This window comes from Pituophis catenifer, unplaced genomic scaffold, assembly GCF_029215685.1.
Source record: "Pituophis catenifer annectens isolate HBS135680 unplaced genomic scaffold, rPitCat1.0.hap2 SCAF_5, whole genome shotgun sequence".
Lineage (NCBI taxonomy): Eukaryota > Metazoa > Chordata > Lepidosauria > Squamata > Colubridae > Pituophis > Pituophis catenifer.
In genome coordinates, this window is record NW_027256885.1 from 14,567,110 (window position 1) to 14,583,892 (window position 16,783).

At 42.3% G+C, this 16,783-nt stretch overlaps 1 protein-coding gene across 1 annotated transcript in view; it reads left to right on the plus strand.

The window, feature by feature from the left end:
- The window catches only part of KLF6 (KLF transcription factor 6), a 37,524-nt gene extending 34,674 nt beyond the window's left edge, over positions 1-2,850 (plus strand). Inside the window, exon 4 of the mRNA XM_070944433.1 lies at positions 2,490-2,850. Within this exon, the coding sequence (XP_070800534.1) occupies positions 2,490-2,541 (52 nt within the window). The 3' untranslated portion in view covers positions 2,542-2,850. The remainder of the gene's footprint in view (positions 1-2,489) is intronic.
- The last annotated feature ends 13,933 nt before the right edge of the window (positions 2,851-16,783 follow it).

Below are 16,783 nucleotides of genomic sequence, written 5' to 3' on the forward strand. Positions count from 1 at the left end.
GGCCTTTCTCCATAACTCTCCCGGCCAATGGTGCTCACGAGTAAACTGCAGCTAGGAATCTCAAATACAGCCAGGAATGAACATTTGTGTGGTAGCTGCTGGCTGGAGCTACTAAACTAAGTGCCTGAAGGACCCCATCCCATCACTGGGAGTCCAGGCGACTTGGTGATTGGCAAGCAGCTGGGCTCCTTGAGAGACGGAGTTTGCAGGGGGTTGATCTACCACTGGCTACAACACAATGTTCATTCTCATCAGTATTTGAGATTCCTAGCCAGGCCTCCAAAAAGTACCAGCAAAAAAAAGCTGCTGCCGTTGTTGCCATGTTCTTCGCACATGCACATCCCATTTGACTTGCAAGGTAATGGGATGTGCGTGCGCGAAGAACATGGCGGTGACAAACATGGTGGCCAGGGCGAGCGACCGGGCGACTGGTTCGGGGGCGTGGCCAGTCGGCCATTTCTACCGGTTCTGTGACCTTGGCCCAATTTTTGCTAATGGTTCGCACGAACCAGTGAGAACCAGTAGCAACCCACCACTGGTGCACATGCACGTGCATGCACACGTGGTCCGGTTTGGGCACTTGGTGCTGAAAAGGTTTGCCATCACTGCCCTAGATGATAGGCTCAAGATCCAGATAGATCTTGACAGACCTGGACACTGGGCACTATCTAACAAAATGAAATTCAATGTAGAGAAAAGTAAAATCTTACACTTAGGCAAGAAAAACCAATAGTACACATATAGACTGGGTGAAACCAGGCTTAACTGTGAGAGGGATCTTGGAGTCTTAGTGGACAACCACTTAAATATGAGCCAACAGTGTGCAGCGTCGGCCAAAAAAGCCAATGCAATCCTAAATTGCATTAACAGAGGGATTACAATCAAGATCAAGTGAGGTACTAATACCACTCTATAAAGCCTTAGTAAGACCACACCTAGAATACTGCATCCAGTTTTGGTCACCACACTATAAAAAAAAAGTTGAGACTCTGGAGAGAGTGCAGAGAAGAGCAAGCAAGATGATTGGGGGACTGGAAGCTAAAACATATGATGAACGGTTGCAGGAACTGGGCATGGCTAGTCTAGTGAAGAGAGGACCAGGGGAGACATGATAGCAGTGTTCCAATATTTGAGGGGCTGCCACAGAGAGGAAGAGGTCAAGCTATTTTCCAAGGCACCCGAAGGCCAGACAAGGAATAATGGATGGAAACTGAACAAGGAGAGATTCAACCTGGAAATAAGGAGAAATTTTCTGACAGAGCAATCAACCAATGGAACAGCTTGCCTTCAGAAGTTGTAGGAGCTTCATCACTGGAGGCTTTCAAGAAGAGACTGGACTGTCATCTGTCAAAAATGGTGTAGGGTCTGCTTGGACTAGATGACCTACAAGGTCCCTTCCAACTCTGTTAATCTGTAAATCTGTAAATAAAAGGGCAACTTTCTAACTGATCAAGAAAGCAGTAGAACAAATTGATAGGAGGCATCTGGAGGAGAGGTTAAATTTTCCTCAGAATTGTGTATTAAGTCACGTATGAATGTTGCCACAAGTTTAATTGGATGGATTCAGTAACATTGAGCACTTTTAAAAAGCTTCCACTTTTGCCACTGATCTTCTTTTATACAATCCATAGACTGAGATGTGGAGAACCTGTAGTCTTTTAGATTGAATTGAACTACTCCCATCAGTCTTGTCATGATCTGGAGATAGAGGGTCAGAAATGTTATGTAGTAGTGACTAATGTGCTGAATTTGAATAAGTTAAAGTTGCTGATCAGATTACAAGGCTCTAGGGATGACCTTTGGTGCATTCCTCTTTCCATGAGTTGTTGCAGTGTTAACATGCTGATCTAAGATTCTAGTAATAAAGGTAGATATTTACTTGGCTGGTGACTGACAAGATCACAATCACTGTGTTGAAGTGTCAGCTCACTTGCAAACCTTTAGCTACAATGCAGTATCTTGCATCCCAGCCACATGATGGAGTGATCCTTCCAGTGCTTTGCACATTTAGCAGACAGTACCTAGCTATGCTGGATTAATTGTAATGGCAGTTATTCTGCCCATTCCGGGCATCTGTAATTAAGCATGGTGCATAGTTGAACTATAGTTGATAGCATTTCACTTAGCATCAGCTGTGAATTAGGAAAGTGAGTAATATTCCCATTTTACAAGAATGGCATGAAGGCTAAGAAATACAGGTAGTCCTCGACTTACAACCACAATGGAGTCCAAAATTTCTGTTAAGTGAGTCATTTGTTAAGTGAGTTTTGCTCCATTTTACGACCTTTCTTGCTACAATTGTTAAGTGAATCACTGCAGTCAATAAGTTAGTAACATGGTTGTTAAGTGAATCTGGCTTCTCAATTGACTTTGCTTGGCAGAAGGTCACAAGAGGTAATCACATGACCTTGGGACACAGCAACGGTCATAAATATTAACTACTTGTCAAGCATCTGAATTTTATTAAGTGTCTTTTTCTTGGTGGACAGGTGCTTCTCCAGGTCTGATCATCTGGCTCTTCACATGAAGAGGCATCTCTGAATGAGTGGAAACTTTAATCCTGTGGGATAAGAGGCTTCGAGGTCAAGCTGGCGTCAGAAGAAGGGATGTATATTCCAGCCAAAGTATGCTATTTTGCACCCTAATTCAGTGGCCTCCAGGCCGTCTCTTCCTTGGAAGGTCTTTAGAGGGTTAGACAAGACATGTAAGAAACAGCTGCAGTGACCATATGGTGCAGGTCTCCAGAACTGGGGACCAAACCTTCCAAATGACTTCTGATACCTTCTGTCATGAGCACACTTGGAGTGTTAATGATTGGATGACTGTTATGGACAATCTATTGGACAACTGTATGCTGAGGCACATTTTTTAAAAGAAAAAAGAAACTGTCTTCTAACCATAAGAAAATGTTGTCTGAATGGGGGATTTTTTAAATTTTTATTTTCATTTCTGAGGGGTGGTGCATGTGAAGAATGTTATGTAAAATAGAAGGATGCTCATCCTTTTGATGGGGGAGGGGGAAATGGTGTCTGCACCTTTTTACTTTTGGTTTCTGAAGGGGGAGATGGAAGGGAGGGAAGGAAAATCAGAACAGAGAAATGTTGGTATGGGCCCCTATCCTGTGTGAAAGGAGTTTTTGGTGTCTGGTCCAGCTATTAAATGTGCAATGTCTCCAGTAGCTTGTTTGACTTGCTACAGAGCTCATTTGTAATCCATTGTATAAGCTGTGCATTTACAGTATAACACAATTTATAACTTTGTTTATTATAAGACAAAGGTTATTGCATGGTTCTTTAACCAGGACTGCTATTTTTCTTTCTCAATTCCAGTTCAAAGCTGCTACAATGCAATTGGTTTAATGTTACATACCAAACCCAAATAATGTTTTTTTCCTTGGATTGTTTTTTACTTTGTCCTGTTGGGTGGATAAAACCACTGTAGGTTAGAAATGGATATTTTTTTTAAAAAGAAAGAAATGCATGCAACTGTTTCCCCCACCAACTCCAACACCTACCTTCTTGTCTTTTATTTATGACTTGGGGGTCTAATTTCTGGTTTTCTACCTGTTAATGCACTGTTGACCTTAATAATGGTGCCTTATGCAAATTGAACTTCTCTTTGGGGAGGTCTTATACAGGGGTATGAATGATATATGCTTTATTAAGGCTCTCTTTTCACCTGACACTTGTACTGTAGCTAATGTACATTATGAAGAAGTGGGAAGACCATCAGTTCAGGGTGATCCTCAGTGTTTCCATGTAGAGAAGCCTCCATATAAACATCTGTACTGAAAATTTCATGGCATAATCCAACCAGTTCTAGTAATGAACACATCCCTGGGTCTATATTTTTACAAGGTTGATCTTGCACGACCTGTCCCTTTCCTGCATCCCGCCCTCTTCCCATTCAAGAAATTAATGAAAACAAAACTAACAGTCTAACTAAAAACTAAAAAAACTAAAACTAAAAAAATCCTGTACTCAGGATGCTGCATTTTGCTCATGCAAAAAGTACTGATGTAATTACAAAAAAACCCCAGAATTGCTTAAAAGGCACAAATGTCCACACCTGTATATTTAGCTTCCCCTTAATTAAAATGGAAAGGAAACAAAAAATACAAAAAAATAGAAATTATCAAGTGGGTAGGATATCTATAATGTGCGTATATATCTATTTGTATGGTATCTGTAGCTGTGAGTGTATGTGCATGTATATTTCTGCATGGGTGTGTACTATAAATATAGAGATAATATATTTAAGGATTGTATTGATTTATTTGCTAGAAAGTGTCATAGCCTGCAAGGAACCTTCCTGTTTTCCTGTATTTCATAAAGAAGAAGCAAGTAAAAGTCAGGGTGTTGTTTTTTTAATTTGTAAACTTCTGGAAGAGTTTGACAGAAACCTGAAAATGGGGGAGGGGGGGACTTCAATCTGTGCACAAGTTTTGCAAGAGAATGCAGTTACTTCCTTATTGATAGGCACTTTTGTACATGAAAAATTTCCCAGTGTTCAAATGAAGCGCACTGGAGCCCTTTTGGGGGCAACAGCAGGACTTGAGTGATTTGGGAAGACTTTTTTGTTGGTTTTCTTCCAATTCTTTTTGTTTAATGCAAGCCACTTGTCTACTTTTAAGTAAAAGGTGGTCCTTTTAGGAGCCCTGAGAAAGTTAGCCCCTTTTTCTTATGTTCATCAAGTAGCATGTTCGTCCTTCTTCTTTCGCCTTTTGTTCTGTAGGTTTTGGTTTTTGCTGCATTGCACTTCCTCTCTCGCTACTTCATGCTTTCCTTGATGGTGATTAGTGAGCTCTTTATCTCCCCACAAGTGCATTTAATTGGAACACCAAGGTCTAAGTGTGCCCGCTGAGCCATTTCCACATCATATGGGAGCAATCCATTGAGGGGTAGTTAAAAATGGACACTTTCCTCTCAGACTAAATAAATCCCAACCCATCAGTTTCTGTCCAGAAAAGCTTATTGCGAAGATGTAGAAATGTGCTCCTTGATGATAAATTTATTCCTACAGGTATTTTTTACCTTTTAGCTGAATTCACAAGGCAGTTTTATGAGCTGTTAGAAATAGTCATTCCCCAAACATTAATCCAGTGTGTTTTCCAAGCTGCCTTCCATAAGAACATAGTTTACTTCTTGCTATTTGGGGCAGCTTCTTTCCTGAAAATGATGGTGAAAATTAATAGTCCTCTAACCATGTTCAAATCCAATTTATCCAAGGCTAAAGGATACATTTATCTGCATTGCATTTTGATTTTTATATGCTTGAAAATGCACTTTTTAAGTTTAAAAACTACCCCAATAAAACATTATCTACGGATTATGGAAGTCTAATAGATGTATGGCGCTTCATACATGCAGGGCACTTTTCTTTTTCACTGCATTGAGAGATGCCATTTCATAGTCAACAAAATACTGTAGATCAGGAAATACCTGTCTGCAAGTATGAATTGAAATCCTCACCCTTTGATCAAAGCAATTCTGCAAGTTTTTCTGTTCCAGCATATGTATTAGAGAGGGTAAGATTGCAATGTTTTCTACTTAGCCATAATAATTTGCTATTTGACAAAAAAACACCAAAAAAACACCTTGCAGTACTTAGAAATCAGTCTTGTAGTTAAATGAGTACATTTTGTTCAGGTGATAACTGAGCCTCAATCAAGCTGAAAGGAAAATAAATGCTTGAAATTTCAGAAAAACAAATTCTATTCATAAAATTTTTATGTTTGTTTTTGGAAGCACCCTATTATCTAAAGAATCACTTTGTAAGATTTTTGTAAAAAAATGTTTTACAAAATTTTATTTGAAATTGTTTTTTGCAGGATTGTTATATTTCTGTATGAATTTATTTTTATTGGAATACCATAAAAAATCTTATTACTGTACTTGGACTTTGTTTTTCTTTATGTGTGATTGAATTATGCAAGAATTTCAATTCTCTGGGTTATTATCCTAGTTCAGGGGTGTCAAACTCCCATCGTCACGGCGGCATCACATGACATGTCGGGACTTTTTTCCCCTTCACTAAACTGGGCGTGGGTGTGGCCAGCGCATGACGCATTGACAGCCCTGTCCTAGTTCATTACAAATGTTAAAACTACTTAAGCTCTGAATACAATTGAAGATAAGACAGTGGTTTTCAAAGAACTTCAGCCAGAACGTCTAAAGTGTTGTGGCTCCGTTACCTGAGCCTGTGTCATCGGCAGGAGAGGACTCCAAGAGTGAAGGAGAGGAGTTGGCAAGGCCTCCCTCTCCAGGACCCTCCTCTCTGGCAATGCCTTCGGTGTCCACCGAAGGGCAAGAGATAGGGCCGGGGCCAAGCACGTCCACGCAGCCACAGATGGACAGTGATGAGGGTAATGAGTCTTGGCTGGATCCACGCCAGCGTCGCAGAGAGAAGCGCGCGCAACAGAAGAAAAGACGTGCCCGAGATTAGGCTGAGTCACTGGACCACACCCCACAGGATATAAAAGGGAGCGTGGTGGCCAGTCAAACCTTGTGACGAACAAAGCTAAAAGCTTCCACGCCATTCTGCATTGCCGGACTTTTTGCTATAGACTTTGCTGGATTATCTCTGGACTTGATTGACTCCGTAATTGTTGAGCTGTTTCTTTTGATGTACCAGGAGTGGGGAGAAGTTATCTCTCCTCTTCGTAAATAATAAACTCTTGGCAGGCAGCCACTAGGTTGTTGCCAAGTTCCGTTATCATAAGGAAAAGGATTTTGCCGGCTGGTTTGGTCTTTAACTCTTGAACATCTGTTGGTGTGTGTGTGTGCGTGTGGTTGGGGACAGAACATAAATCAGGAAAAAGCTGATTCAGCTTTTGATTCTGCATTCACACTGCACATGGTGTAGCCAATTCAAGAAACATATAACAGTTCCTGAAACCCCATTGTGATCATGTTTAATTAGGAGAAAGGATTTCAGGAGGTGTGTATTGTAATTCAATCCAAACCAGTGGAAGATATACTGTATGTTTCAGGGCTATAGGGCCTTCTAGAAGTTAGTTGTCCTTTGGAAAATTAGAAAACTTTGAGGTCCATTTCCTGTATACCATAAAGTATGATGAAATAACGCATTTAAGTCTTCCTCCTTTTAAAGGTTCAGTTTTTACTGACCCTCTGGTTATTTGTTAAAAGTAATAGGATGGTATTTCCCAGAAGTATTAAGGACCTGCATCTAGAAGAAACTTGGTACGTAACCTTTCTTGTGTGGTAGCACCTAAGGGAAATAATGTTAGGAAAACATGGTTCTGGGGTGTGGGTTTTTGTGGTGGTGGTGGTTGTTGGACATTATGATGGGATCCCCATATAGTCCCCGTGGACAGAGGTCAGGGTGTCAGTTAAAAATGTTACCTTCCCTGGAATTTGGCCCACTTAATAGGCCAAATCTTCATATCAAGATTTAGCTGATAATGTCACCTTCAACAAGCATAGGAAAGGCAACACATTTCAGCTATTTTGAGAATAAAACCAAACCCTATTGGACAGTGAGCATCTTGCTTTAAAAAACTGGTGGTTTGGAAGTCATTAGGTTCCTCCCCATCCTGTAACTAGAATGGGACAATTGATCACAGACACATGGCCATGCCTACTTCACCCTGGCCTCCTTGGCCCACCACAGGTGTTTGGCCCTGGCTGGCCCTCCACGGACATTTAACCATGCCCCCCCACCCCAGGTGACCCACCGCAGGCCTTCATCCACAGCTGGCCTTCCCCCGGTGCTATACTGCCGCCACTACTACTCTACTGCTTCTCCCATGCCGTCTAGTTGTGGGCAATGTGCCACAACACAAATCTCAATGGCCGATTCCCCCTGCAGGACAATTAACCATGCCCGGGGGGGCACAGGGGGCATTAGTGGCAGATGGGGCAGGGGCGGGTGCTTGTGGAGAAGCACCCACGTGATCGTGTCTTCCATGGAGGCACAGAGGGGCATCAGCAATGGTGGGGGAAGTAGCAGCAGCGGGATCAGGAAGGCACTGGGAGGTGCTTCCTGATCCGGCTGCCTGCCACGACTGCCCCCCCCAGCACCTGACCAGTACAGGGTGGAGCCCTTGCCCCCAGCAATGCTGAAGCCCAGGCCCCTCTCATTCTACATGAGGCATGTCGAGAGCCATTTGGGGTGGCGCCCTTGGCCCCTGTGGCAAAGTGTACTCTTCCACACCATTCCCACAGATGGTAATCATCTTTGGGCCACAGTGGTGTCACCGTGATGGCATTCTCGGGCTCCACCATCAGCTCCCCCAGCACTGTCATGGAGATGCTGCTGCAACCCAGGAGAGCTTCCACTGCCACATGGTGTTTAGTGCCATACAGAGACACCCCCTTCACCACCAGGAGCTTGTCCTCAACGTGCACCCGGGCCTGTGCCACCGGACCCTCCTCAAACACAAGAGAAATGAAGCCCTCATGGTCTCCCTTGTAGAGGGTGGAGCCTTTGCACCCAGCAATGCTGATCCCAGGCTGTCTGTCTGCTGCACAATCATCATAGCCAGCTCTTCCTCTTTTTTTTTTTTATTGAAAAGTTTTATAAGGAATACAAACAATTTTCTCCCCCCCATCCTTTCCCCTTCCCCACATAATAGAAATTGTACATTTTCTTATACATAAGAAATCCTACATATAGGGGTTCCGGTTTGGCTTCCGTCGCCGTCAGACGGTCTTTCGAGACCGTCAGCCCCGTCGCCCGTAAAGAGCCGCCTTCACAGCTGAAAGGCGGCTCGAAAAACTCCATTTCCTCAAGGAAATGTGAGACAGAGCCAGCGAGGGCAGGTAGAGCCCTCTGCGAAGTCCCCAGAGTTTTTGTTTTACTCTTGGGGACGAAGCAGGATGAGGCTCCCTATTTCCACTCGCCGCTGCTCCGGGCTTCGGGAAAACTCTGCCTTTTTGCAGAGCCAGGCGATGGGACCAGACCAATTAACGAAATTAACAGATCATCTGAACAAGTAGGAGGAAATCCGGATCTGGGATCCTAAATTGCAAGTATTTCTAACCCTAAGACTGATTTTAAAAGTAAAGGAGAATGAAAGGAGGAAAAAAGTAAAATGGCGACTGGCTGAGGCTTGAGAAGAGCTGAAAGCGAAAGTCCTTCCGTTTGAATAGTCTGATACGTTACAAAGTATCTAAAACAATAGTGCTGGCTAGGAGAGAAGAGAAAAATTCTTATTTTATGCCTCTTCCTTCTTAGAGACTTGATATTGATATTGTTTGAAGAGAAGTCTTTTTCTTGAAAAAGGGAAAAAAAAATCTGTTTGTGAGGCAGGATGGCGTTAAAACTGACAAAGCCAGATAATCAAGCTGTGGGGGGGGGGGTTTCCCCCATTCATAAATCACATGAACAAGTTGTGAGCCTGCAGATGCAGAAGAATGGCTTTACAGACCTGAAGGAATTTGTACTGGAGGAGATGGCAAGACATGATAAGATTGTGAATCAGAACCTTGAAAATTTTAGACAGGAAATTAAAGAGTTGGTTCAACAAAAGTATGATATAATAATAATAATAATAATAATAATAATAATAATAATAATAATAATAATAATAATAATAATAATAATAATAATAATAAATAATAATAATAATAATAATAATAATAATAATTTTATTTCTATACCGCCCTTCTCCCGAAGGACTCAGGGCGGTGTACAGCCTATTTAAAAACACAGACAAAACAACAATATAAAATTTAAAATAATTAAATAAATTGGCTCAGATTTAAAACCCCAAAAAATTTAAATACCCCAATTTAAAACTATTGTGTTGATAGTCCGGCCTGGCGGAACAACAGGGTCTTCAATGTGCAGCGAAACACCCGGAGGTCGGAGATCTTACGAATTTCCAGGGGCAGTTCGTTCCACAGGGCTGGGGCTCCCACAGAGAAGGCCCTCCCCCTGGGTGTCGCCAGCCGACATAACTTGGCTGATGGCACCCTGAGGAGACCCTCTCTGTGGGAACGGACTGGTCGGTGGGAGGCTATTGGTGGCAGAAGGCGGTAACCACCCGCGCGGCCGCATTCTGGACCAGTTGGAGCCTCCGAGTGCTCTTCAAGGGGAGCCCCATGTAGAGAGCATTACAATAGTCCAACCGGGAAGTAACAAGGGCATGAGTGACCGTGCGCAGGGCGTCCCGATCCAGAAAGGGCTGCAACTGGCGAATCAGGCGAACCTGATAAAAGGCCCCCCTGGCCACGGCCGTCATATGCTCTTCTAAAGACAGCCGTACGTCCAGGAGGACACCCAGATTGCGAGCCCTCTCTGTGGGGGGCAAAAATTCACCCCCAATAGTCAGCGATGGCACCTGCTGACTATATCGGGGCGCCGGAAGTCACAGCCACTCGGTCTTGGAGGGGTTGAGTCTGAGCCTGTTCCTCCCCATCCAGACCCGCACGGCCTCCAGGCAGCGAGACATCACATCAAGGGCATCGTGGGGGTGGTCTGGGGTGGAGATGTACAGCTGAGTATCATCAGCGTACAGATGGCACTTCACCCCAAAACCACGGATGATCTCACCCAGCGGCTTCACATAAATGTTGAACAGGAGGGGCGAGAGGACCGACCCTTGCGGCACTCCCCATGCGAGACGCCTCGAGGTCGACCTCTGTCCCCCTGCCAACACGAACTGCGAGTGGTCGGAGAGGAAGGAGGAGAACCACCGCAAAACGGTGCCCCCTATTCCTAACCCCCTCAACCGCTGCAGCATGATACCATGGTCGATGGTATCAAAAGCCGCTGAGAGATCTAATAGGACTAGGACAGAGGAGCAACCCCTGTCCCGAGCCCTCCAGAGATCATCCACCAATGCGACCAATGCAGTTTCTGTGCTGTACCCCTGCCTGAAGCCCGACTGGCACGGGTCTAGATAGATAGCTTCATCCAGGTGTCGGGGAAGTTGTCGTGCCACCACGCTCTCAACAACCTTCGCCACAAAACGAAGGTTGGAGACTGGACGATAGTTGGCTAATTCAGCCGGGTCCAGGGAAGGCTTCTTGAGGAGGGGCCTCACTACCGCCTCTTTCAAGGCGGCAGGAAAGGCACCCTCACTCAGAGAAGCACCTATAATCCCCTGGAGCCAGCCTCGTGTAACCTCCCGGGAGCCAGTACCAACCAGGAGGGACACGGGTCCAATAAACACGTATCCTGAAGCAACATATGAAAAGTTTCTTAGATGTAATTATGAGGATGGATAATGAGTTTAATTTAGAAATAGAGTCTAAAATGAAGGAAGTTGATCATAAGATTTATAACTTGGACAATAAAATACAAAGAATTGAAAATGATTTAATAATGATACAAGAAAAAAGCCCAGAAGCAGAGCCTAAAAAGTTTAAAAAAATAAAGGAAGCTGACTACAAGACTTACAATGTAGATAATATAAAACAAAGAATTGAAAATGAAGCCACAATGATGCAATTCAGATTCATGGAATTTGCGGTCATAATTAGGGGAATACAGGAAGATAAAAGACAAGACTTGAGAAAGGTGTCTGCTGAAGTTCTGGCTGGGATTTTAAAGGTTAGTCCTGAAGAGGTATCCTGCAAGATTGATAAGGCTTACAGAGTTAATTCTTGGGTGGCAAAGCAAAGGCAGTTGCCTAGAGATGTGGTGATCTACTTTACTGATAAATAAATGATATCGTGCAAAAGTCTTTTAACTCCACTCTTGAAATGCATGGAAGGAAGCTTTGGCTATTTAAAGAGCTGCCGCCCAAGATGTTAAAAGATAGAAAGGATTTTGGATTTTTGGTGACTGAGCTAAAGAAACAAAACATCCCATTTAGGTGGGATGTTCCAGTTGGTATAATATTGAGATATCAAGGAGAAAGATATCAACTAAATACTGTTGAAAAAGCGGAAGAATTTTACTACAAGGTTTTTAAAATGGGTTCAACATCTCCATGTATAACACACGAGGGGAATGAAGAAAAGCAAAATCAACAAGAGATTGAAATTCAGGCTAAGCAGATGGAGGTGGAGGTAATGGAAAAACAACAAGTTACAGAGGCCTTAGTGGATGAGCCGCTTTTGGATTTTCCTTCAGAGGTTATAGTTGGACTACCTATAAATACAAGAGAGGCAGCTCTGGATTCTAATGTGATGATTTATCAAAGTACAGACCAGCATGGAAATCAATCACTTGATATACAACTTATAGAAAGGCAACCAGGATCGAGATTTAAGCCACAAAAAGTTAAGAAAAGAAGAAGCAGGTCCTACAAAAATAAAAACTTTTAGATTAAACAACAGTGTAATGCCAGTTACGTAAGAGACGATTGAAAATATGAAAATATAGTTGAGGCAAAGTATTGGTTTATACTATTTTGAGGAGAGTGACAGATCTCTGCAGTGCTGTACTTTTGGGATGTGGAAGATGGCCTTAAATTGAGTGGACTGGAACTTTCCATCTTGGACTCTTTGACAAATGGATTACGTTTATGCTGAGCTACAAGGCAAGAGAACTATGGGAATGGGGCATGCAGAAGATCTGGTTGTTACCCTAACACGGTGGTTGGAATTAATAATCTAGATGAAAGACATTATAAAAGACATTATATGGAATATAAATATAAAGTCACTCGGGTGGTTTTTTATATATGAAAACATTTACTATTGATGGGGGCAGATGGTAATTGAAGATACCGAACATACTGTTGGAATTAGATTGTGATGTTACCCTAACATGGGTGATGGAATTAACAATCCAGTTGAGAGACATTACAGAAGATATTATATGGATTACAAGTTTAAAGTCATTTGAGGATTTTATATATATATGCAAATATTTTTTTTTTAGTGGTGTGGGCAGAAGAATAAAGATATTGAAAATATTATGTATGGTAGACCTGTAGGAAAGTGGGTGGAGATAGGTTAGCTTATTGTTTAGTTTAGGAAAAGGGATGTTATGTTATATTAATATATGTAAAAGATTTGAATTAAGAGATATATGTATGGGGGAGGAGGAAATGGATAGATTATGAGTAGAAATTGCTAAATTAGGATTATATAATTTTACAGCTGAATGTTACTTTGAAATGTATAGTATAAAGGGGATATAATAATATTGTTAGAAAGAAAGGGTCAGCATATGGGGGGTGGAGTAAAAGGATGGTAAAGTATTACATAATCTGTTATTAATTTGGGTTTTATTTTGGAGAAGCCACAGGGGGAGGGACGGGGGAGGGGGGGGTTAGGGAGGAGGGGGAAAAAAGGGGGAAAAATTTGTATTTGAAAAACTTTTTCAATAAAAAAAAAAAAGAAATCCTACATATACATGTTTCCCTTAAAGAAAGCATTAAAATAAGACATTTTAATTACATTCGGAGTTGCTCTTCTTCTCTTTCTCCCCTCATTCCACAACAAACATTCTTCTTCTCCTCCTTTCTTTCCCTTCCCTCCCTCCTCTTCTCTCCTACTTTCTCCTGCCTCCTCTCCCACCTCATCCTACTTCCTTTCCCTTTCCCCCACTTCTCTCTTCTTTCACCCCTTCTCGCCTTCACTCCTACTCCTGTCCCCTTCCCTTCCCTTCCTCCTCTCCTTTCTTCCATTCCTCACCCTCCCTCTCCTCTTCCTACCCCTTCCTCCTCTCTCCTTTCTAACTTCTTTGCTGTGAAATATTTTCCTCCTTTAGTGTCTGAGCAACTCCTATATTCTACTCATAGAATATACTTTCTTCTGCTACAACATTTCTCTATTGACCACTTTCCCCCCCACATCCCTTATCCCACCCTCCCCCCCCCGACTTCCCAGAGCAAAAACAGGGTATAGCATCTAACAAACATATGCTAAAATAAACTAACAAATTATAAAGTTCAAAACTCTCACACGTTCTTTAACTCCCTTGCTCCAATTCATCAACCTCCCTTTTATATATTCTCAAAACCAATTAAATTAAGTTCATTCTTGCTACTTATAAAAAAAAAAATTTCCTTGATGTATAATCCGATACTTTAGCAGTCTTACAAACAGTAAAAATCATGAATAAATTCCATTTCTATACCCTCAAGCATCATTCTTTTTAAACATTACTCCCTAGTGAAATTCTGAGTTTAACATTAATCCTCTTCCTTCAAAGAGAGAAAAGAAAGAGAAAAAGAAAAAAAAAAAGAAAAATTTTTCATCTTAAAATCTTACACATTTTATCTCATATATCTTTTAAAATAATATAGTCTTATGTTAAGCATTTTAAAAATCTCTTGGTACCTTTGAAACACTTGTTTACCAAATATAAATTTCAGAATCTACAGGAGGATGTCTTTCAAATTTTCAATTAACCGTCTTAATACCTCTAACTTTTTAGAGAGCAGCCCTTTACTATCCAAAACTAATTATCATTTTGCAATAAAATTCTGAATTTAACATTAATCCTCTTCGCTTCAAAGGGTTAGGCATCTTAAAAGCTTATACAATTTATCTCATATATCTTTTAAAATAATATAACCTTATGTTAAACATTTTATAAATCTCTTAATACCATTAAAACACATATTTGTCCGATGCCAATTTCAAAATCCACAGGAAGATATCTTTCTTAATCTTCTGTTCTTCTCTTCTTTCTATATTTTTTCCAATCCTTTTTTTTAATAAATTCTTTCAACAGCCCCCCCAGTTTTATTTTTGAAACTTTTAAAATGGTGCTTTGAGGTTGATGTTTCTGAAATACTCGCTCTCTTCTTGAAGTCGCGTTTTCTAACTTGAAATCCCCAGTTCGTCTCTTCTTGCTTGTATAATCATTCAGTCCATTTCTTTGTCCATATAGCCAAAATTTGTTGCCATAAAGATTGTCAGCTTGCAATAAAGAAACTATTTGTTGCTTTTCTGTCATTTGAATGGAAACGTCCACCAAAATCTTTGTTTCAACTGTGCCAGCCAGTCTCTTAATCCTGTCCATTTCCTGATCTTCCAAAAACAAATTCTTCTGAATAATTTCCTGCTGTCCCTCTAACAACTGCTTATATTTTCCCAAGCTGTTTTTTGAAAAAGCCCTTTCAATTGTATTCAACAGGGCTGAAGTAAAAGAGTCTAAAAGTTCTTGAAAAGCCTGGACTGTCACGGCTTGAGAATTTGCTGATTCACCAGCCCTGTTGTCAGCCATATTTCAGCCACTTTGTATTCATCCAGCTATCAGGACAACAATTCAACTCTTTTCCACACAGTATAAAAACCAGATTTTAGTTAAAGTCAGTACCAAATTCTTTTCCTCAATACCAAATTCTTTCCATGGACGCTTCCACTTTAAAACTTTCTCTTAGGGTGTAATCCAGTAGCTGTATCACTGTTGCAAACTTTAACAAGCCTTAACAAGCACTTTCCCTGGTAGTTTCCTCCTCCCACCCTCAGGCGCCATTTTCTGCATTTTAAAACGGAGTTAAAGTGTTACTTGCAAGTTTTCCTTTTGTTTTCTCCTGATTTGCTCTGTCTGCAATCAAAGTAAAGATGTTAAAAGTCCCCCCGTTGATTTTCAGCAGATTTTGGTCACAGCTTCTAGCTCCGCTTTCGTGGAGTCGTCCCTGGTCCGGAGCAGCTTGACAGGCTTCTATAGGGAGCCCACACCCTTTGCGCCCCAGGATTTCTCCTAGCGCACTTGGGGGGCTCTACCTCTGCCTGTCGACTCTTCTCTCTCCCCTTTGCCCGGGGAGAGGGTTCCAAGCCTCCAGACAGCTGTTTTTCGGCTGTTCTGGGGCTTTTACGGAACCAGGGATCGGGCGCTCGTAAAAGAGCGTCTTCAAAGCTTGCGGAGCCAAGCGGAAGTTCCCAGCTCTTCCTCTTTGATGTGATGGTATCGGGTGGCAGGAGGGGCATTGGCAGCAGCAGTGCAGAGAAGTGGCAGCAGCGGTATCAGGAAGGCACTGGAGGGTGGCGGTGGCAGGCAGCCAGATTGTGAAGGCAGCTACATCAGGAATGTGCTCCCAGAGCCCCTTCCCGATCTGGCTGCCTGCCACCGCCAGCCCTCCACTGCCTCCACAGAGGCCACAATCGTGCAGACTCCTCTTGCAAGTGCCTGCCCCACTCCATCTGCTGCTGACACCCCCTGCTCCTCCTGCTGGCAGGCGCACAAGAGGGGGTTAATCATCCCTTGGGAATCAGCCGTGGAGATTTGTGTTACAGTGCTTCCCCCGCAACTAGACTGTGGCAGAAGCGGTAGGGTAGTAGTAGTGGCAATATAGCACCGGGGGAGGGCCAGCCATGGACAAAGGCCCGTGGTGGGTCACCTGGTGTGGGTGGGGGCACGGTCAAGTATCCATGGAGGGCCAGCCAGGGATGAACACCTGCAGTGGGTCAGCTTGCCTGGCAAGGCCAGGGTGAAGTGGGCATGGCCATGTGTCCATGATCAATTGTCCTAGACCCTCCTGTAACATGGCAGTAACTGCTCTAGTTCCAGCCCAAATTTTCAAGTTATTCTGGACTTGTTTTGTCTTAGTTGCAGCTATTTTGATTCCTCTCAATTCCCTTTTCTGAAGAATCAGCCTCACAGATTGTAAAATCTAAACTGACTTATGGTGTAGGCTGAAATGCAATGTTTTTAAAATTCCATAGAGGAAAATAAAGGATCTTGGTTTAAATATTTGTTAGCTACTGATAAAAGAGACTGATAAAAATTCTTTCTTTCTTTCTTTCTTTCTTTCTTTCTTTCTTTCTTTCTTTCTTTCTTTCTTTCTTTCTTTCTTTCTTTCTTTCTTTCTTTCTTTCTTTCTTTCTTTCTTTCTTAAATTTATATGCCGCCCCTCTCCGGAGAGTCAGGGCGGCTCACAATACATTTAAAAAAAACCATTCTAAAAAAA